General features: G+C 38.2%; 1 protein-coding gene across 1 annotated transcript in view; it reads left to right on the forward strand.

Moving 5' to 3' along the window:
- Gadl1 (glutamate decarboxylase like 1) overlaps positions 1-22,932 on the forward strand; it is a 168,144-nt gene that overhangs the window by 72,419 nt on the left and 72,793 nt on the right. The window contains exon 10 of the mRNA XM_048795378.1: positions 19,336-19,535. Coding sequence (XP_048651335.1) covers positions 19,336-19,535 — 200 coding nt within the window. The remainder of the gene's footprint in view (positions 1-19,335; positions 19,536-22,932) is intronic.

The raw sequence follows: 22,932 nt of genomic DNA on the forward strand, positions 1-22,932 counted from the left end.
GTGGGGATAAATAACCATTAATTTATTCCTCTTTCCATCTACCCTGCAAATATATAAAGCTTACTATGTGTTTAAACGAGGCATGATCCCTACCCTCAATGAACTCAAAAGCTAATAGGGACAGTCAATTCTAAGTGAACAATTAAAATATAATGCATTTTAGTATATAGGTAAAAAAGAAGTTGTTTGGGGTATATAGTTCAAATAAGTGCACATTTCTGAGGGAGCTAGTCAAGAAAATTTCAGTGCAGTAGAGACGAATTTTTAAAATCACTTATTGGTATTTTCTTCCCATATCTAAAAAGCATTAATATAATTGCCACAGCAAACAGAATCAAGTGTAAATAAGATCATAAAAATTACTTGTAACCATTAGCCAATGTGAAAGCATTAAAAATTATCTTGACTGAGGCATATTATTGTATTAATATGTCTATATCATTGCTGACAGAAACAGATTATTTGGCTTCTATAACCAGCATCTTACTTTCTGTGCCCTGTCCTTTGCTGCCTTATGATCTGAGAAACATAAGGATACTGGAGCTTGTAAAGTCCCAATGACATCATTCCTTTAATGATGGCCTTACTTATTATGGAAACAGCTAAATCAATATCTTGAGTCCAGCTCTGCAGGGTCCTCCTGTGAAAGTTCATATATATTTTTGGAAGCCCCTTTTCTATTGAAAAATCTATGATGTCTCTCCCCCTGTTTCCATTCCCATCACACACCCCTCACACCCATAACTGCTCAGATTATCAGGGACTTTGCTACAAAGACAAGAAGGTAACCCTGCTGATACTAATGTCTCCTTCAATTAGGAGACATTGGTATTTGGAAATCTCATCCAGCCATCTCTTCTTCTCATGGGATTTTGTCATCTCTCTCTTTTTTTTCTTTGACACATATTAACTTTCATCTATAGAGAAAAAATTTCAAAGTGAAACCAGACTTCCATAGATATAAATTATCCCATTAGTTGTACCAGATGAGGCCCAATGTTTCATAGCCCCTACCTGCCCACCTGAGGACATGAGAAACAGTCTACAGTGAAAACTCATTTGTGTAAACATTGGGAATTTTAGAATGAAAGAATAGAGGAATGTTAATTAAAGGTCAGAAGAAGATAGGGTAAGACAAGAATCTAACAAAATGTTCTATTGCTAGAGTGACCCATCCATAGGACCAAATGGCTCTGATTGCTTTACTGAGTCCATGTGGCTGCCATTTTTGTAGCTTCAGAACTTGTCTCATCTAGTAGGGTAAGACTTCATTCACTCTCTCTCTCTCTCTTTTTTTTAACATTGCTACAATTGTATTAACTCTTTCTTATATTTATTAATTCTAATAAGTTATAAAGTAGACAGTAGAAAGCTCTTTGAATCATTGTACACAAATGGAGCATTATTTTTTACTTCTCTGGTTATGCATGAAATAGAGTCACACCATTTGTGCAAGCATACACATACCTAAGGTAATGATGTCTGTTTCATTCTACCATGTTTCCTTTACTCTCTCCCCTCCTCCCCTTTGCCCTATCTAAAGTTTCTCTGCTTATCCCATGACCCCCCATATGGATTAGCATCCAATTATCAGAGAAAACATTCAGCCCCTAGTTTTTTGAGATTGGTTTATTTTGCTTAGCATGATATTCTCCAACTCCATCTATTTACCTGCAAATACCATAATTAGGCCCCGACTTCCTTAACAAATCAAGAATCAATAAATGGGGGCTGAGGCTGTGGCTCAGTGATAGCGCACTTGCCTGGAATGTGTGAGGCACTGGGTTCGATCCTCAGCACCATATATAAGTAAATAAAAAAGTAAAGGTCCATTAACAACTAAAGAAAATTTTTTTAAAAAATCAATAAATGGGACGGATTCAAACTAAAAAATTTTTTCTCAGCAAAAATTACAATCAATGAGATGAAGAGAGAGCCTACATTTGGGGAGCAATTTTTTTGCCACACAGACATCCAATAGAGCATTATTCCCCAGAATTTATAAAGAACTCAAAAAACTTAACACCAAAAAACCAAACAACCCAATCAATAAATGAGCTAAGGAGCTGAACAGACACTTCTCAGAAGAGGAAATACAATCAATCAACAAATATATAAAAAATGTTCAACATCTCTAGAAATTAGAAAAATGCAAATCAAAACTAAGATTTCAACTCACTCCAGTCACAATGGCAGTTATCAAGAATACAATCAACAATAAGTGTTGGCGAGGTTGTGGGGAAAAGGCACACTCTTAACATTGCTGGTGGGACTGCAAAGTGGTGCAACCAATTTGGAAAGCAGTATGGAGATTCCTTAGAAAACATGCAATGGAGCCATCATTTGACTCAGCTATACAACTCCTTGGTCTATACCCTAAAGACTTAAAAACAGCATACTATAGTAATGCAACCACAGCAATATATTATAGAAGCACAATTCACAATTGCTAAACTGTAGAAGCAACCTAGATGCCTTTAATAGATGAATAGATATAGAAACTGTATACATATACATTATGGAATAATTGAAGTATTCTCATCTGTTCTTCTGAATGGTTTGGGTGAATTTTTAAAGTTTAAAAACCTTCCACTGGAATTACTCTGTAGAGTTGTGTTTTAATCTACTAAATAACTTGAAAATATTTAACATCTTTATATTATTTTGGCCTTCTCACCTAGAAACGTAGTAATTGCTCTTCATTTATTCAGATCTATTTTATGTCACAGAAAAGTTCTTTTTAATTTTTTTATGGAAAATTTGAAACATAAAGCAGAGATAAACTTTCATGAACCCATCACCTAACTTCAATAAGGATCAATTACAGCTGATGTGATCACATCTGTCCCTTCCCCATTCCCAGTATAATTGAAGTGGGGGGGGGGAAAGCATCAACATTATACCATTTTACCTGGAAATATTTCAACTTTGCAGACTTTCATTGACTTTTCTCATAGGAGAACTTAATATGATTTGCTTGGGTTATTTATAAATGTTTATAATTGTTAATATTATGTGTAGCATCTTGTTTGTTTTTAACCTTCTAACTGTTAATGCTGGTATAAAGGAAACTTTTTAAAGTATTTACTTCTATTTAACTATTTGAGCTGATTTCTTATTAGTTCTCAGAGATATGAAATTCTATTTTGTTTTTGTAGCAAACCCAGGTCCTCACACTTGCTACACAAGCACTGAGCTACATTCCCAGCCCATTTTCTTGCATTTCTCAGAATATAATCATATCAGTCTAAATTGTAATTTTGGTTCCTTTCTAACATCTATGGTTCATATCAGTTACAATTACAATGCACTGTGACATTCCCAGAAATATGGTTAGTATAATAAATGGAAGGCGTTCTTATCTTCTTTGAGATTTTTTTGAGTTGCCTTAAGATACAAATTCTTTCTAAATACTCTTGAGAAATTACCTAAGAATTAGTATTGGATTTACCATATTCTTTTTTATTATCTAATAAGGAAAACCTATCATTTTACTTCTTGAACAAAGTTAAATGTGTTAATAGATTTTCTTCATTACTGATTAACCTCATTTTGTTGCAGTAAATTGTTATTTTACTGTATGAACGTATTTATATTTTTAGAATTTTGCCTCTACACAAGATTGATCTATTCTTTGTGTGTGTATCTTATCTTGATTCAATTGTATTTGAGGGCTGGTTTTAAAACACTCCCTTTGCTTTAAAATAATTATTACAGCATAGGGATCATCAGTTTTAGAAATGCTGGAGAAAATTAATAATGAAGCTCTTTTTCAGTAATCTTAGGAGAGATGATTCTTTTTGTGCTCATTGTTCACAATTTTATTGAACAATTAAGAATTTCTTGCTCTACCTGAGTCAATTTCAATAACATATTGTCTCAAATACATAATATGCTTTATTAAAACTTTCAAACATGTTAGCATAAAGTATCATTTTCTTATTCTTATAATATTCTTATCTTATATCCCTGCCTTTAATCTTAATACTTAGAATATTTTAAAAATGTCTACCTGATCTGATTTGCTTATCTTATCACCTTCTCTCTGTGAGGAATCAGTTCTTGCACCTTAATAAGTTTACCCAATTATGATTCATTTTTTCTTCTTTCTTTATGTTTTGTTTTACGAGAATGTTAATTTACAGGTGAGGGCATTTTTGCCTCTGCTTCTTAAGTTTTGTTTTCGGGTGTCCTTATTTAAAGTATTTTCCAGTTAATCTATAATAAAAGTGGTGATTACTCTTTGAGCAAAGAGTGATTTAATCTTCCAAGTACTTCAAGAGATGCCATGACAACTGGTTGCAGTCGTGCATACCTGCTATCCCAGCTACTTAGGAGGCTGAGGCAGGAGAATTACAAGTCCAAGGGCAGCCTCAGCAACATAGCAAGGTCCTAAGCAACTTAGCAAGACCCTGTCTCAAAATAAAAAATAAAAAAGGCTGGAGATGTGGCTCAGTGGTTAAGCACCCCAGGGTTAGATCCTGAGTGTGTGTGTGTGTGTGTGTGTGTGTATATATATATATATATATATAATATAATATATAAATATATTGTATATTAAAATATATGTGATTTATATACAATATATGTGTGAAAATTATATATATTTTCATATATTATATATTGTTTATATATTTATATATAAATAAAATATATATAAATATATCTATGAAATATACATGAAATTCTGGCATGTTTCACTATAATCGGATGATTATCAGGATGAAATTGGAGATGGAGTGACAAATCTTTACCTTTTCATCTCCAAAGTTACCCTTGTTATCCAGAAACCAGTTTTTTGTTCACACCCTTTTTCCCAAGCAGATAAACAGTTCTCAGAATTGAGGGGAGAAGAGAACAGGAAGAGGAGGCAAGTGTTAACTATGAATGTGCAAACACAGGGCACCTAGGAAGAACAGAGCCTCCTTGTAAGTGTTAAGACACATAGGCTCTTTTCTCTTCAGCTCAAATTCTAGATGAAGTTCAGAGAGATGGGAGGCCTCGCCCTCCATCCCCCATGTCAATATGGGAAAGTGGAAACTAGAGATGCCAGGGAGTGCATCTCGGCATGAGGGAGAGCCCCAGTTTTCCCACTGGCTTCAGGGTGGCTAGTAGGGGATCAACCAAAAGTGACAGATACAAAGGAACCCGAAGAGAGACTGGAAGCAAGGAATGTGACTCCTTGGGAACTGACAGTCAGAGGCCCTGGCAGGACTTTAGATGTGGGCAAGAAGAAGGAAAGACCTTGTTAGGAGGAGCTGGGAACAGAGCTGGTGGTCAGCAGAAGACAGCAGTGACCAGGCTGGAGAAGCAGGTTTCACTCCCCAATGTAGGGTTGACAGATGCAGTAAATAAAAATATAGGACACAGTTAAATTTTAATTTAAGGTAAATGACATATGATATTTTAGTATAAGTATATTCCAGATATTGCATGGGGCATAGTTGTGCTAATGTTTTGTGAAATTTATGTGAAAATCAAGTAAAAGAGCAGATTTTATAAATTAACTGGGAACCCTTCTCAGAGGCATTTGTGAAATCCACAGTAATGTTCAATGGAGAGCAAGCAGAGGAAGAAAAGGCTTTCAGGGGGAAAATCTTAATCATGTTTTACACCTACATAGTGTGAGAAATCATTCACTTTGAGTATTTTAGAAGTGACCAAACTAAATATACATTAGAAATAATGGTGTTTCCAAAATTGGAAATGTTTCAATGAAAAAAAAAGAAAAAGAAAATGTCATATCCAAAGTGATATAATTTTGAAATTTGCAACAATTATATTTGCTTTTAATATCTTGTGACAGGTAAAATGTGGCACCTCCAAGTGCCCAAGAGACTAGTGCTGCTAAATTAGAACCTCTCAGTATTGGTTCCTGATTCTTAGCCTCCCTGTGAGGTAGCTCTGATCTGATTGACAGTGGCAAGGGATGGGTGAGAAAGGAAGAAAGGGGTCTTGGTGAACCTGGCATAGAACGGAACTTGTGTCTGTTGCAAACATCTCTTGCATGAACACTTACAGATGGATTGCCCGGTTTTAAAGGCGGTCCAGAAGCTGAAAGGAAAAGGGAAGGTAGATCTCATCTGCCCCATTTCTAACTTCACAGCAGTTATCAGAAAGTTCACAGCTTTTTCAGAAGGGTACTTTCTTCCCAGGACATATCATTATACCCTTGTCACGGAGTAGTGCATGTCACTATCATGTGACCTTTGGATCTTATATTGGCATGATTCTTCTGTTTTATTATCGGTTTTAGCACCGTAGTACAGATTAAATCCTCCGCGTTCCGTTGCAGAAATACAAATGCATTCATTTAGAGTACTGTCAGAATCTTTGTATCATTTCAGTATCCAACTTGCCAGAGGTGTAGTGAAAGGCTGTTTTCAGAGCTAGTGAGAACTAAGAATTTATACATAATAAGGAAAAGATTGTTTTCTCCCTGTGAGGTAGCAACATCAAGGGTGAGTGGTTTAGCTGCTCCAATTGGTTTTATTTCCCAATTACAAAAGCCACAGGGCCCCCTTCACTTTGAAGGTTCAATTGAAATCCAAGAGGAAACCTCCAGGGGAGCGGGATTTTTCAAATGTCTCTCCTTCATTTAAAAAAATCTTGATGGAGGAAATGTCTCATCCATGATTCGTGGTGAGGTTCATTTCATGGAGCCAGAGTCTTAAGTATATTCTAGAGTGTGATGTTGGCTGAACAGCGTAATGATGGATTAATGTGAACCCCTGTGGTTTAACTTTTCCTATATAGTATTTTTTTCCCCTTCAATGCCTTTATTACTTCAGGCATTCTTGAGAAAAGTTGTCACTTGTATTCAAGACATTTATCATCATTATCTGGAACCAAAATTGTTGGCCATCAGTGTCAGGCTAGGAGAGGTTACAGGGAAGATGTCACTGTATCAGTTTTGAGGACTGTGTGAGGCAGGGGAGAAGGCAGATGTCTGTGGCTCACTGAAGGTCAGCATGGATCTGGGACACTGCATGATCCATTAGTTGAGGGTGACTTCCTAGAGAACACACTGAGCGTGACCGGCTTGGGGACTGTTTGTGCTTGGACAGAGGGCAGGGGTAGAAGCATAGTAGACTTGAAGTTATGAAATAGTTATTACTCAATTTCTGACAAGTGCTAAAGCATCAGAAATTAAGAATGTGAGGTCCCTGGGACAGGAGGTAATGTGCAGACAAGGCCACAGGCCAAGTGTCTGCAACTGGGGAGCATTTTGCTGGTGTACTGGGAGATGGGGCTGAGAGACAATCTCTGCAGGGCATCCTGTCCAGTGCTTGCATTTTCCTATAGGCAGGCTGTGACCTCTCTGCGGAAAACCAGGCATTCTCTTCCTCGCCTATGTGATTCCCACAATTTTTTCTCACAAAACTCAAGTAAGGAATGGCACTGGGATTTAAACCAATCAGGCTCACATTTCCTATATCAAGATGGCAGGTAATGAATCAACTTCACTTCTTGCCATAAACTATGAGTTTTTATTTGTTTTGTTGTGTGTGTGTGTGTGTGTGTGTGTTTTGTGGTGCTGGGGATTGACCCCAGGGCTTTGTGCATGCAAAGCAAGCACTCTACCAACTGAGCTGTGTCTCCAGCCCCATAAACCATGAGTTTTAAAGCTACAATAATGTACAGAAATAGAAACTGTTGATTTAGAAAGGTAAAGCCTATTTAATCTCCTTTAGAACCAATAGAAAGTCAAATAGTATTAGTGATGATTTTGCTAATTCTAATTCGTTTCCACATACCCAGCCCGCCTGGTAAAGCTGACCTATAAATCTCCTCACTTGATTTAGTCTTCAGACCCTTGCCTGTAGGTTTTTCTTATTATATTTTTTCTCTGCCAGCCCAGGATGTACAGAAACTCTGTAGGCAGAGTCACTCTCCCCCAGGATTTGCAGTGTGGTTGTTCTAAATACATCCGGTTCTCTTGTCCCCAATGGGATACTCTCAGTTTGTCAGACAAGTGTGTTCTCCTTTGATTTGCTAGTTATAATTCTCATACCTAGAGACTGACTGGGCCAGAGGCTCCTAGAAATCATCTCCTCCCCCTGTATCTAACTCACCAGAGAGCCCTTCTGTCTGCCTGCCTGCCTTCCTTCCATCTCTGCTTCTTTTTTTTTTTTTTTTAACCAGAGTAACTCCTACTTGCTGTTTGCATATAAAGAGCTTTCAGGTTGAGATTCATAGCCCTTCCTGCCACATTATTTCCATTACAAATGGCAGAATACAACCTTAGAATAAAAACAGAAAATGAATCCAGATTTAACCAGTTTCATCACAGAACAATTTTTTTTTTCTTTTTTAGGGCATTGATAGATCAATGGAAATTAGAAATGATAAGCCAGTGTGGGTTCAGATCATCAAATGCCATCCTCTGTGAAAATTGTATGAAATGTTTTCCAAACCAAAAAGGAAAATAAACCGTTTTTTCTTGTTCTATCCAAACTGAGGAGTAAGCCACATGTGAATGTGTAGATTTTTCTGTCTGAAGCATGTCCACGGTATGATGGAAAAATTGCTCCTCATTGTAGCACATTCCTGTATTTTATCATAAATCTTTGAAAAAGAAATGCTCTTGTCCACTACACCTTTGATTCTGTCCAAAGGATTGAACAAGTGCTTCCTGATTCATTTTAAACTCTTGTTCAAGGCTAGTTTAAATAGAATTTTTCATGGTTATACTAATATCAGCAATTTTCAACAATTCTTCAATGGGAATTTTACAAAGAAGAGCAAGGAACTTAGCATTTCAGAAATTCCTTTCCCACGTTGCATTTTTCTCTTCAATATAATCTATCTCCTACCTCTCTTCCAAACCTCAGAGGGAAGATCTCTTTAGGGTACTCAAACTCCAGGATATGTAGACCAGAGTCCTTGCTGTTGAATGTGTAAAATTCCTTTTGAGAAGAAACCATGCCCTGGTTAACAGCATCAGAATAAGCTGGAGACATAGATTGATTTCATTAAATATTGCGCTCTTGGCATGAGACTGCTTTTCTAGCTCCATCCAAAGCGGCATCCTTGCCCCCTGGCAGTTTTGTCCAATTTGAAAGAGAGCATTTCATTCATTCCTGTCCACCTATTTTAGAGAGGTGCAATTAATCTATCTAGACTGAAGAATTATGCCTTGTGTTAATGAATTTTTGTTCCCAGGCATTCACTTAAACACTGTGCCACAAATAATCAAAATATCCTCAGGAAGTGGGCTGTGGTGCAGTATCATTATCCTCAATTACAGATGCACGAAAATGTGATATGGTGAAGCAAAGGGAGGTGGTTGACAGTCACACAGTAAATATCCAGGGTTTAAAAGCAGCAAACAAATAACTACGGGATGCTTTTGCTATATGTGGATAACTGGGATTTTACCAGGTGTGCCAAAAGTTGGCAAATAATCCTTTTCCTTTTCTTTCTTTTCCTTTCCAATGCACTCTTTGTGCAGGTGTTACCCTGGGCTAAACTATATTTTTTTCATCATACTTTCTTTGGACTTTGACCTCATCTTTTCTTCAAGCTTCTCTCCTTCCTCCCTCAACTCTCTTTGCTCCTCATCTTCTTCCTCTGCCTCTTTCTTCTTCTCTTTCCTTCCCTTCTTCTTTTCTCTCCTAATCCTACCCAATTGTAAGCTGCCTTAAGTCCCTTTTGCAAGCAATTAGGGTGTAAATAAATGTAGATCAGGTATAATCACAGAAAGTCAGAGTTGGGTGTCCTGCGCCAAAGGAGCAAAGACCACAACTCTTCTTCTCCCAGGGGTTAAGTGAGCAACATTTGCTCATATCTCTGATGATGTGATTAGCTTCTGAAACAAATGCTTTTCTCCATGTGACAAAAATGTAGTAAATCAAAAAGTTGAATGGATTAGTGTTCTTGATTTGCACATTACATCCATCCCATGATCCATAGACATATGTTCATAGTTTGGAGCTTCCTTCCCCCTAAGACTCGAGCATGATCATATTCTCTTTATTTTGGGTTCATCGAAGGAAGCCATTCCTCACTTACACACAAATAAGGTGAGGATAATGGGCACTAATTGCACCAAAAGAAATCCCATAATCACCCTAATTTTATGTTCTCATAAAAACTCAGTACTTCAGATGTCACTAGCTCTAGTATGAATGTAATATAATGCAGGCTGAACATTATAGATCAGAATTTTTTAGGAGGAGGTCAAGACCCTTCAGAGCAGTAGTTCTTCATGTTGACTCCACAGGAGCATCACCTGGGGAGCTTCAAAAATTAACATTGCCTTTATCCCACACTGGAAATTCATATATTTTTTAGTCTTAAATAAGAACCATCAGTATTAAAAAAAATGAAAACTTTTCAGATGATTCTAATGTTATCTGGGCTAAGACCCATCACATTAATTGGTTTTGAGTTATAGTGTCCATTGCAACTCACACCAGCTTTTGGTTCTTCCCTTTTAATGAATAGAACAAATTAGAGTGGAATAGAAAATGCCCCTGTGCATTCTATGTGCCAAGGAGGCAAACGGGCCCACCAACTTTTGTTTCTGTTCATGTACATTAGTATGGATATTGCATCACTGTTTAAAAAAAAACCAATTACTTATGTGGGCTGTAGTCAAAGTTTGGAAAACACTTTTAGATTATCTTTAATAGAGAAGGTGTGCTGATGGTTACCTAGGGAAAATCAAAACCTGTCTGTCCTAAGAGAGAAGCCCAATCATGCTATTTTTAACTGCTTGCAGGGTGAGCAGAGGCATTGCCAAATGATCTCTGCACTCTCAGATGCTTCTTGCCTATTTATAGAAGCACTTAACATTCTCTAAGAAACTGTGTCCAACTTTCCTCACTCCTGTAGGCAGTGTCATGGTTTAAAAATTATTAAGTTACATTTCTTAAAAATATCTTTTAGTTCAGTCTCTTCATTTTTCAAATCAGTTCATCCTCACCCTTAGTTAGGGGAATTTAAGGAAGATTTACACTTCAGGAGAAAAATAAAAGATCTCAGCTCATGCACTGAAGTAGTCTCAGTTTTCTGAAAATCCTTATGTGGCCTATAGGCTTAGAACTTAACACTACTTTCTCAAATCTTCCAGGAGGCTTTCTGAAAGGAGAAAGGGGCTTTGGTATGAACCCCAGGTGTTTCGATATTTCAGGGTAGTCAATGATTTTTACAGATATAGCAAAGTGTTTCAGTTCCTTTGATCTCTTAGAGGTCCATATACTGATAACTGCATAAGTCCTGTGGTTTCCAAGCAGCTATGCCCCTGGGACATGCTGTGTCTGCCTCCAAACCCCCCAACCCCCACCCACCTTTGCTTTCATTCCTCTGTATGCCTGAAGACTGCTGTCTCCTCCAGTCATTTTGCTGAGACTGGGAGGAAAGAGATCTAGGGCAACAAGTACAGAAGGCAAGTGAGTTGCCAGAGGATTGGACTCTCTCAGCTAAGGGAGGCCCAGAAGTGAACCAAGGAGTCCTATCCAATGCACCCAGTGATCCTTCCTACCCCTCCTGCCTTGAGTTGGGCACAGAGGTGTAGGACCTGTTTGATAACCTAAAGCAGTACACACAGTGGGAAAGTGATACTTTTCAAAAGCACATCCAGTGCATTTAAGGAGAAGCTGAATTCAGTTATGCAAAGCAGTTTGAGAGCTTTCAAAAGAATATGAACCTGAAGGCCAAAAGTAGAAGACAAATATCATATAAAACTTTTATTTCAGAGGATCCCAAAATGAAAGGGTTTTCTCAAAGAATGTCCCTTGGCTGTTGACTGTGATGTTGAAAGCATCATGTCCCTGAGCTGAAACAGGGGAGAAAGGCACATCTTGTTGGACACCTATCACATAGCACCCAGAAACCTTCTGGAAAAAACCTTATTTCAGGCAGACCAGGAGCCAGTTTTGCAGAAGTCTGACAGCACAGCGGTATTTTGAGAAAACGGAGGCTGACGTGAATTACAAAAGGAGATGTTGAAATGGCAGGACAGCAAGCTCACATATGTCACCACATGCAGAAGGGAACAGGGCAGACTGCTCACCAGTCTTTGAGAAATTCAAGCACAAGTCCCAGAAGTATCAGCAAATTTCCAAACCTCACATCATCCCCAAATGCCAGCAGTCGGGGAAGGAGGGTAGTGGGAATTGGAAAATGAGTCGGAGACATAAGCAGACATTGATTTGTGGGGAAATGAGTGACTGGAAAATGCTTAAAAGGGATGGGGAAGATATCAATCAATTGATCAAAAAATGATCATCAGAAGCCTGTATGTCAGGATATGAATCTCCTACACACATCCAAGTAGCCAATGAAGCACAATATGTCTGAGATTAGCCTTTCAGGGTGCAGAGGAAAAGGCAAACAAGAACTCAGATTTGGTAGCAAGTTTAAAAAAAAAGACTGGATATCAAAATAATAGCATTTTCCCCCTCCAAGCTGAATGCAATACTAGGAGTTTTAATTTTTATTCTAACAGAGAATGAAAAAACAACAACAAAAAGAAATGAATTAAATAAGTCCAACAAGACTGATCAATGAAATGCCACAAGAAAAATGAAAGCACCCTATCCAAAGAATTCAGAAATGAAAAAATACTTGGATACTTGCTTTGTAACACAGGTAAACATAAAGGGTCAAATGTAGAAATACTATGAGCAGCTGAGCCCAATGGTGCACACCTATAATCACAGCAGCTGGGGAGGCTGAGGCAGGAGGATTACAAGTTCAAAACCAGCCTGGGCAACTTAATGAGGACCTAAGCAACTTAGCAAGACCCTGTCTTTAAATAAAATATTTTTAAAATGGGCTGGGGATGTGGCTCAGCTGAGTGTCCCTGGATTCAATTTCTGGTAGAAGAAGAAGAAGAAGAAGAAGGAGAAGGAGAAGGAGGAGGGGGAGGGAGGGGGGGAGGAGGAGGAGGAAAATATCATGAGCAGAGGGCAGATGAGGCCTGGTTGATTAAAGATGAAGTCAGATTCCCAATAGTAAATGAACAATTGAGTATTGGAAATGCCAACTCCACCATCAGTCAATAACTGTGCTTAAGATTAGGAAAGACAAGTAGGAGACACATAGAAGGACAAAGATAGGAGAGTGGAGGTGGATGAGTGCAGTGTCATGATGTTGCAAATGATTTTGTTGATCAGCTTTCATTTCCTCTATGGGCCTTTGATATATTGGTTTGTGCTACATACTTAGAGAGTCAGAAAGAGGGAACATTTGTGATGCTGAAGGTGGAACAAAGGAAGATAGAAGTCGTGGGCACACATCTTTGGAGTAATGAAGACGGAGAGTTATATTTCCACTTTCCTCCTTCATTCATCAATTTCAATTTAGACACAAATGGCAAAAAAAAAAAAAAAATTCTAAAGGTGGTATGCTAATACAAGAGTCTCAGTGTGTTGGGGGAGAAATCAAATGGTCAGTGGGTTTCCATCCGCTTTAAAAACACTCAGGTAAAGAGATGCCTTGGACTGAACTGTACTTCAGCATGTGAAATCTTGCCTTGGGTAATATCCCCCATTACTATTCATTCATTCTTGCTTTCTTTGTTTCTCTCCCCCTCCCTCTCTCTTCCTTTTATCTCTCTTGTCCTTTTCTCCCTCCTGCCCTGGTTCCCTCCCTCCTTTCCCTGGTCCATTGGCATTCCACACAATGTCTTTCTGTCTTCCATTTTAGCATGCTGAGACTTGGAAAGAGCCAAGGTCTCTAATAGAGTATTTAGAATCCGTCAGGCTCAGCTCCTTTGGAGGACAAAGATCTTGGTCAACCCTTTGTTTTGCTCTAAGATTTCTTGTAATGCCCTTAATCTGTTCTGTCATTTTAGTCTACTTTTATGACCCATAACAGGCAGAGAGGTACCACTAAAAGGGGAGGTGAACAGGGTTGTAATGCTCATTTCATAAACAGTGAGGAAATCTAGAGCTGATACCCTGCCCTACAGCTCTTCTGAGTAAGCCAAAGGAAGGCTGAGTGACTGGGTCAGGATGAGAGAGGTCAGGATGCTCAAGAATATGCTACAGAGGAAATGGCGAATAGGATTTTGGCCAAAGACTGAGGGGGTCTTCCCAATGAATGTTAAATCATTAGATTTCACAAGATCTGTGGATGTAGTATAGAGCAAGCATCCTCATTTCCATTACGTTGATGAGAAAAATGAAGCCCAAGATGTTAAGTGACTTGATTTGAGCTCTGACACCAAATGACTAAATCAAAAGCAGAATCCACATTTGCTGATTCTCACTTTATTCTGCCAGATGAGTAATGAAGTTCAAGTTGTAATATCCGTATCAGCCCGTGAAGATTTTGTAACAAATCATTCTAATCATGGCAGTTAAGATTCTTGGTGCCTTGGAATCTTACTCTACCTTTGCAGCCGGGCTCTCAAGCTGTGCCCGGCTTCATTAATTAGCTCCAGTCATACTGAATTAATTCTGTCCTCTCCTACTCGGCTGTTCCTCACCTCTCAGCTCTCAGATGACACATTTCTTCTGAAAAGCCCTGTATAATAACATCTCCAAGGAAGTGGCTGGTGACCCTTCTGTGGCTCTGGCTATTTCTCCTGTCCTAGCACTGTACTGTTATTGCCTGTTTTTCTGTCCCTTTCCCTTCTGAAACTTCTTAGGGATAATGACTTTCTTATATACCATGACATCACCAAGCTTGCATAGCTTTCTCCATCTATTAAAGCACTCAAAATATTTACTCAACAAATAAATAAAGCCAATATGAGTTGGCATAATAATTTTTAAAGTTCACTTTTATATTCTAGATTAGAGCCCAGCCTTTCTTCTATTGATGCCTAATTTGAGTTTGCACATTCAATTAACAAATATTAGCTTAGATGCTTAATACCTCCCTGGGGTTGTAAGCCCATGATCCTGGCATCATGATGCTTGCTATATAGCAGGAAACTAATACATAATTTGGGAATGAATTAATTACAACAAAGATTTTGACTTAAAGTAGCCCATGTGGTCAGGACACCTGGAGAAGGGTCTGCTGATTCTGATCTGGTCTGTGGAAATCAAATGTGGCTTAGCCAATCTTGTCAAAGAGAACCTGCAACCTACTGACTCAGTTGTGTGTTTCTAGTGATATCCTTCAACATCACCAGTGTCACAAGTATCTCACACGCATATTTGAGTGTCTACTGTTGATACAGCAGAGTGTAATGGGCTAAGAGTTCAGGCCCTGAACCTAAGCAGCTTTGGTTTGAAACCCAGCCCTACTTTCTTGTGGTCACATGACTTCAGGTAATTAAATGGACCTTGTTATGTAGCAAAACACATATAACAGTGTTGGCAATAATAATATTAGCTCATTGGTTTACTGTGAGATTTAAATGAGTTTGTGCATATACAGTGCTTGGCAGACAGTATGAGCTTAATAAATGTTAGCTCTGATCATTATGATTATTTTGTGCTAGGTGTTGTGCACATAGAGTGAAAATGAAAGTTGTGGCTTCTGTCCTCATGCAGCGTGAGTCTCACTGCCTGTCTCTCTTTATTGTACGATCCATTCTTTACCTTCCTCTCCTTTTCTGTGCAAAGAGGGCTGACTCCTACATGGCATATTTCCCAGGCTTCCTTGCCAATTGGCTTCCTGCTAGGTTTGGCTAGCAGAAGATTCAGGTAAGAGATTGAGGTGGGGAGGCCAAGAGTCAGTCTCTCTCTCTCTCTCTCTCTCTCTCTCTCTCTCTCTCTCTTCCTGGGTAATGTTAAAGAAAATCAGAGTTGGACAGTAAACGTGCTAAGAACAGAATTTGTTCAGGAATTATTCCAATTAGGAAAAAGAGACCTATTTATAGAAATGAACTCAATTCTTAACATAGCATAGACCAGTGAGGATTTATAGCCAAAGAGCAGATGAGGGGTCAGTGGATGGAAAATTACTGAGAAAACACTAGCCATGAAAGGGAGATACAGATTAGCAGGGTTCTTGCTGAAGGCAAGCTAGGGTAACCAGACACTGAGGAGGAGGAATGAAGAGTTGGGTGAGATACCAAAGGTGATCAGATATCCAGGTTGTTGTTGTTGGTGGTGCTGGTGGGGGTGGGGGTGGGGGTGTTCTCTCTAAACCAACTCAGCAAGATCCTTGCTGGAACTTGGTAGTGCAGCCCCAATAAGGATGGATGCCAAGATGGGGACCCAGAGGGTCTAGAAGATCCTACTGAAGGTTTAGACAAGGAGTTGCTCTTCACCAGTAGAAGCTATTTCTTCTCTATTTTTCTTCTCTCTCTAAACAGCCCATGCTCAGGGCTCCCACTCAGAAGCCCTAATTCCTCTGCCTCCTGCTGGCTCTCTACTTGGGGAGTGACAGTACAGAAGACAATAGAACAAAAGGAAAAGGCAGATTCCTGATGATGGATATCGTTTAATTCCAATCCAACTGTGCCTGAAGATTATATATGACTATACCTCTAAATATATGAGGCAAGCCTATAAAAATTCCTCTTTCTTTTGCTAAAGCTTCTTTCATTTGCCACTATGCAAGTCCTAATGCAATGTCTGCTAATCCCTGAGAACAGTGTGAGTTAATATCACAATACAAAGCAATTGGTATTCTCACTGGGTATTTGTTGCCAGAATTCTTATAACTGGTATTTATTGTCCTGCTAGGATTAAAGCTATGAAGATGAGTAAGTTAAGCCCAGTCCTTCTTTTTGATAGCACAGTAATAAGTAATTATTTTTTTTCAAAAATATTAACTTTTTATATACTTAGTTCAAAATGTTGTTTTCTCTAGAGATCTGAGCCTCTTCTCTTAGTTAATGTGTTTCCTGAAACTGAAGGACCTCTCATCCATTTTAATACAAGGACATTGACTAAAATGCAAAGCAGAAACTTTAGGGGGAAGTTTTCATTTATTCTCGATAAAGTAAATCCCAAGCCTCTAGTTGTTCTTTATGAAACCTTCCTGAGGCAGGAGGATTTTTCTGTGCAGTGAAATTAACTGTGTCACTACTGCAGGACAATTGCTCGTTCTTCTATGTTTCCTTGGCTCTTTTCTTCCCTATCTGCCTCTGAGGATGCAGTTTGTCCTCTGATAATGGTTGGGACTTTCCTTCATCTCAGTCACTAATATAAGCCCCTGAAGCTTCCTGGAGACATGGTCAAAGTTCATTTCTGTGGGGATTTTTAAAAAGTCTTTCATGTTTGATAAAAGCAAATTTCGATGGTGCAAGTATGAGTGTGTGTATTATGGTGTTGTGAATGTGTGTGCATGTTTTGTACTTAAAATAAATGCATTATACTATAACATTATACTATATAGCAGATAGTATGGAAACAATAACCAAATTTTTTGACCACTGAGGTAGGGAGGGACAGTAGTGGCAAAATAAAAGTGAACATTTAAGAGTAGGGGGCTTTTTTATACTTTAGTGTTTACATCTGAGCAATTTACTCTTCCCGTGTCCACCAAGAATATGGATCAGAGCCAGCCTCACATCTAACTAGCATTCCTTTGATTATTATTTTATACTCGTTTATTGTGAATAGTGAGTGAGATTTTGGACTTCCCGATCATATTTGGTATATAATGGTTTACCACTATGTAAAATCATGCTTTTTGGTAATGGAACATACTTAGATGGAGATTAGTGTCCACACAAGACAATGCTTCTATTAAAAGGGCAGATTTGTCTTTTATTTGGAATTTGATGCCTTGAAATTTTCTTTTCACTCTCTCAAGTGCAAGCTGATCAGTCAAATGGAACATACTTAATACATTCTCTGATTAGAAAGGAGCTTTACTAGGATCTCTTTGTCTATGGCGGAGTCTCACTGTAGCTTCTGGTACAGACCTGGCAGTTTTACATTGTTAAAGTTTGGAAGATGCACTGAATGAGAAACACGAGTATCTCGACTTTTTCTGTTCATACCCCTTGTAAAGCGTGGCTTTGGGGAGGGGCATCATGTCCTGGTGCATAATGAGGGCACGCTGTGTCCAGCAAAGCATTAAGCTCCATGAAAATGGAAATGGGTAAGAATGACTCCTGTGCTCAAGAACTTGCTGGGACACACAAGGAAAATGTTGTGACTACTACTCATTAAATGGGAACAGCACGGCAGCCAGGCCAACAAATGCAGCTAAGTATGAGTCTGATGGAATGGACCAGAAGCTTGTCTTGTCAAGAAAAACTTGACAAGACCCGCTGAAAGGGTAGACCTAGATAAAGATGGAAGGCTATGTTTAGTGATGGTGATCTTCAGAATTTATAAATGTACTGATTGCATCTATTCTCTTGAATGTGTCAAATCTTATAATAAAAATAGAGACAAGCTCAAGGAAATGATGTGAGCAAAGGTACAGATGGCACAAAATTCCGTGTTTAGGGACATTGAGAAGATTGACTACCCTGGAAGTGCAGAGGGTTCCAGTAAATGTGTTGCAGGCATGAAGGAGCTTAGGAGGGTGTGAGGGATATGGATGACAGGTCAGGAAATCTGGGGTTTTGTAGATGCCTGATGACACTGAGGGCAACATGGTTTAAACTCTAATAATTTGGGGTCAAGGTGAAGTCCATAAAATGGTGATAAACAGGAAATTGTTACTGGCTTCTTAGTGAAAAGTAATCAATTAGTAAATGTGAATGGAGTTTGGTTGTAAAGAAGACCAATATGAAACAAAAACAAATGTGAAAGACCCTTGGGGACTTGCAGGTCATGTTGAGCTCTTCCAAAACTCCTTCCTTAGGTTTCCATCCCTGGGTTATTGTCATGTCTGGCCTTTCATTGTGGATATGAGTTGAAAAGAATAGGGTTTTAAAACCTAGCTTTTTGCTTATGCAATCGTATAACTTCATATACAATAGGTCAAATATTTTGTCCTCATTTTGGAACTTTGAGTGAGTTCCAGATTATTCATCTTGAGAAACTGGCCACCTTGATGTTCACAGGGATGAAGGCATGGTCTCCTCACTTCTCCTGTTCATCAGTGAAACTGTGGAGCTGAACCTAGAATTGTCAACTCTGAGGGTTTTTTTTTTTTAACTCAAAGAGTCAAAATTCTAAAAATCAGAGCATACCAAGAGTGTCCAGGGACTGGACATAAAGTGGGACTGGACATATTCTACTACTTTTGGTACCAGTAGTAGAATAACTTACAGGTTTTGTTTCTGTGTGTTTTCAAAATTCAAGTAGTACACATATGAAGACACGAATGTTGTGAATATACTTTGTATACAACCAGAGATATGAAAGATTGTGCTCTATATGTGGAATATGAATTGTAATGCATTCTGCTGTCATATATAACAAATTAGAATAAATTTTTAAAAAAAAATATTAAAAATCCAAGTATATTTTAAAAATAAACAGTCTCTTCATCTTTTCTTATTTTTTTTTCCCAAAGGACCTTCTTAAGAAATGCTACTCTGCCAAGGCATCCTATCTCTTCCAGCAGGATAAATTCTATGATGTCAGCTATGACACAGGGGACAAGTCCATCCAATGTAGCAGGAGACCAGATGCATTCAAGTTCTGGATGACCTGGAAGGCCCTGGGCACATTAGGCCTTGAAGAAAGAGTTAATCGTGCTCTTGCTTTATCTAGGTGAGTGTGTGTCTCTCTGTGACTCTGTGTGTGTGTGTGTGTGTGTCTGTCTGTCCACGTGTCTCTGTAATAGGAAGACCAAATGAAGTAACATTTGTAACCCTGGCAGGATCTCTACATGTTCTTTTATTTGTGAATTTCTCCTTTCATGCAATAAACATTTTTCTTAACACCTACTATATGTTAGGAATTGTGAGCACAGCAGTCTTATCAACTGCCTTCCAATATCCTAATGAGAGATGCTTTCAGATGAGAAGGCAGATAAAATACAAGTGACTCTCCTTTTTGGTAAAAGAGGTGCATGGGTCTCCAAGGAGGGTACCCTAGTGAGTACTCAAGGGACATTGGCTGAGGCTTCTTAGAGGAAGACATTTAAATGGGACCTGATGAGGAAGAGTGAAGAATGATCCAGGCAGAGGGAGCACCAGCCCAAATCTCTGGATATGTGGAAATTCGGAAATCAAGTGTAGCTTTAAGGACTCACAAAGCAGGTACACGAGAATATGGAGACAGTGTAAAGGCATAAAGAAAAAGGTACTGCAGAAGCACCATGTTTGCTTGCCTTTTAGTATCATGGAAAATAAAGCTTTTGTCATGACTTTCAAGGACATTAGAAAAGCTCTTGAGATACAGGTGCCAGACACTTGCCATCTGAGCAAGACTGACCTGCTAAACTTAAATCAGTGGGTGCAAAAAGACAGACCACAGCTGAATTTAGATTTAAATGTGTTCTGTTGAACATTCACTGCATAGGGTTGACCTTCATGGTGTTAAAAAGTATTTAGACATTTAAAATACTTTAAAATAGATTTCTCCCAAATCTGGACTTTGGGTCTCTATCAAAAGGTTGGACTATTAATCCTACATTGTTTCAGTAATGAACCTGATGAGGCCTTAACCTATGGAGAACAATAGTCCTCAGCATTGCCTACTGATTTTTTTTTTTAAATCCAACCAATTTACTATAGTATAGTGGTACAAAGTGGATTCAAAACTTAGCATTGACTATGTGACTTGAGCATGTTTCTTTATCTCTGTAGTCCTCAGTTTTATCTCAGTAAAATAGTAACAATAAGAGCAAATATTTATTATTGCAGAGATTAATTATGTAAAACATAATTATGCAAATCACTTGGAACGATGCCTGGCATATGCTGCATGCTAAATAAGTTGTGGCTATTCTTACCTGCTTGGCCACTGATTTGCCCTGAAAACTCCCTATTCACTCGAAAAATCCCGAAGAATCTCCTTAGATATTTATAAATTTCCTCTTCTAATTCTGGGAATGAAATGAGTATTTTGTGCATCAAATTCTGAAACCTAGTATCTTAAACAGGAATTATTCATTCTTTGGGATCTGCAGGTTAGCTGGAGTGGCTCCCCTTTATACTGTGGTGACTGCAGTATTGAGGTCTACTCTCTACACTTCTACTCTCTACATTTCTTTCATCTTCCTTGGACCAACAGGCTTGCTGAGACATCTTTTTGTTATAGCCATAACAAGCCCAAGATGGCAAGCCCATACATGCAAGCTCACTTTAAACTTCTGATTGTATTATATCTACCAGCATTTCATTGACCAAAGCAACTGGCCAAGACCAACTTTCAGAGGTAATAGGTAGCCTCTGCCTTTTGGCAGGAAGAACTGCAAACTCTGTGGAAAAGGACTTGGATATTAAGACTGGTAAAGAGATGACTTTGGCACTTTCAAAAGACTTTTATAAGTTGATATGATATGTTACATTGCATTATATTATTAGGACTCTTTTTGTGGTAAAAGAAAACCTCTCAAGCTATTATAAGCAAAGAAAAGTAAATTATCACCTGAAGTGATTTATAAGGTTAGACTAATGATGGTTTAGACCAGGGGTTTAAAGAATATCACCTGGCCTGAATCTTTCTATATCTTTCAGCCCTGCTTTCCTTCATGTTGGGTTTATTTCCATGTAGGAAGGTGGCTGTCAGGAGTCAGATATATTTTCTTCCAGGTTCAAGGTCAAGGTCAGAAGGAGAGTATGCTCCTCTTCCAAAAATCTTAAGGATAATTTATTTGTGAGTGAGGGTAATGTCCATCTTGGAGTCAGTCACTGTTCTCAGGGAAATATGATGCACGCATTGGTCAATACTGTCTTTGCTTAGTACCAGGAAAGTATCAAATACTTCTATAAGGGATGTACTGAAACTGGGTGAAGAATGTGCTTTCAGTAGAGGTAAGGTTAAAGTGTTTCTATTAAAAGTAGGGAGATAACTACCCAGTTGTGAAAAAAAGCAAGTCTACTATAAATATTCATAGATGCCCATTAAATTAAAGTCCAGGAAGCTCTGTTTCCTGCTTTGTATTTTCTTCTAGCATTTAAATGTGTTAGAATCTCTGCATTATTTTGTCAAAGCTGCTAAGTAAGTCAATGACAGGTGTCTTGAAATAAGGCTAGGTATAAATATTTGATGGTCGTATTTATTATGAAGTTAACATTCATCTCAGGGTAGAATTTATAGTCTGAGGATACTTTCTAATTTTTTGCAGAGAAATATCACAGGAGGATAAATGTTAACATTTCAATTCAATTCAACAAACACTTATTGTTTGTAAATGTTTGTCAAGTTGGATTGAATTGAATTAACATTTCAGTGAGCATCATTGCAGACTCTGTGACCTATATTTAAATATTTGAAAAAGAGTCCCTCTTTTTTTCCTGCTGTTACTCACAGTAGTTACTATTTTTTTTTTTGCCTTAACTTTCCATACTGTTGATATCCAACAGTGTATTCCTGGGGTCCATAAAGGTCACCTTGTTTTCCCACCCCTCAATGCCAAGGAAAAGGACAGTCTTTGTAGGCATGTGGAAAGGGAATCCACTTGGGAATTAATGTATAACTATAAACTTAAAGTTTCTTTAGATCATATTAAACTAACAATAGAAAGATTCTATTTTATGTCTTCTTTTCAAATTTACTGATTGCTTTATTACCCTACTTTTTAGGAATATTAGAATATCTTCTCAATTCTGGGATCTATTCTGTTTGCTTGAGCTTATATGCAGTGTTGTGCTGCTAAAAGAAAAAAAAATGTTTGTAGTGTCTGCCAATTTCCATGGTGTAAACATTTTTTTTTAATATTTATTTTTTAGTTTTAGGCAGACACAATATCTTTATTTTACATTTATGTGGTGCTGAGGATCAACCCAGTGTCCCTGCATGCCAGGTGAGCACTCTACTGCTGAGCCACAACCCCAACCCCCATGGTATAAATATTTTAATCATGGTAAACTGAAAGCTACTCACAGCTGTGGGTTGTATAACTCTGGATTATTTAGCAACTGGCTCTCACCTGCCACAGTAAACTAACTGTCTCCTTCTTCCCTGGGAAAGCAAGAGCAGATATTTTAGCTCTAGAATA

The sequence above is a fragment of the Marmota marmota genome, unplaced genomic scaffold (assembly GCF_001458135.2).
Source record: "Marmota marmota marmota unplaced genomic scaffold, marMar, whole genome shotgun sequence".
Taxonomy (NCBI): Eukaryota; Metazoa; Chordata; class Mammalia; order Rodentia; family Sciuridae; genus Marmota; species Marmota marmota.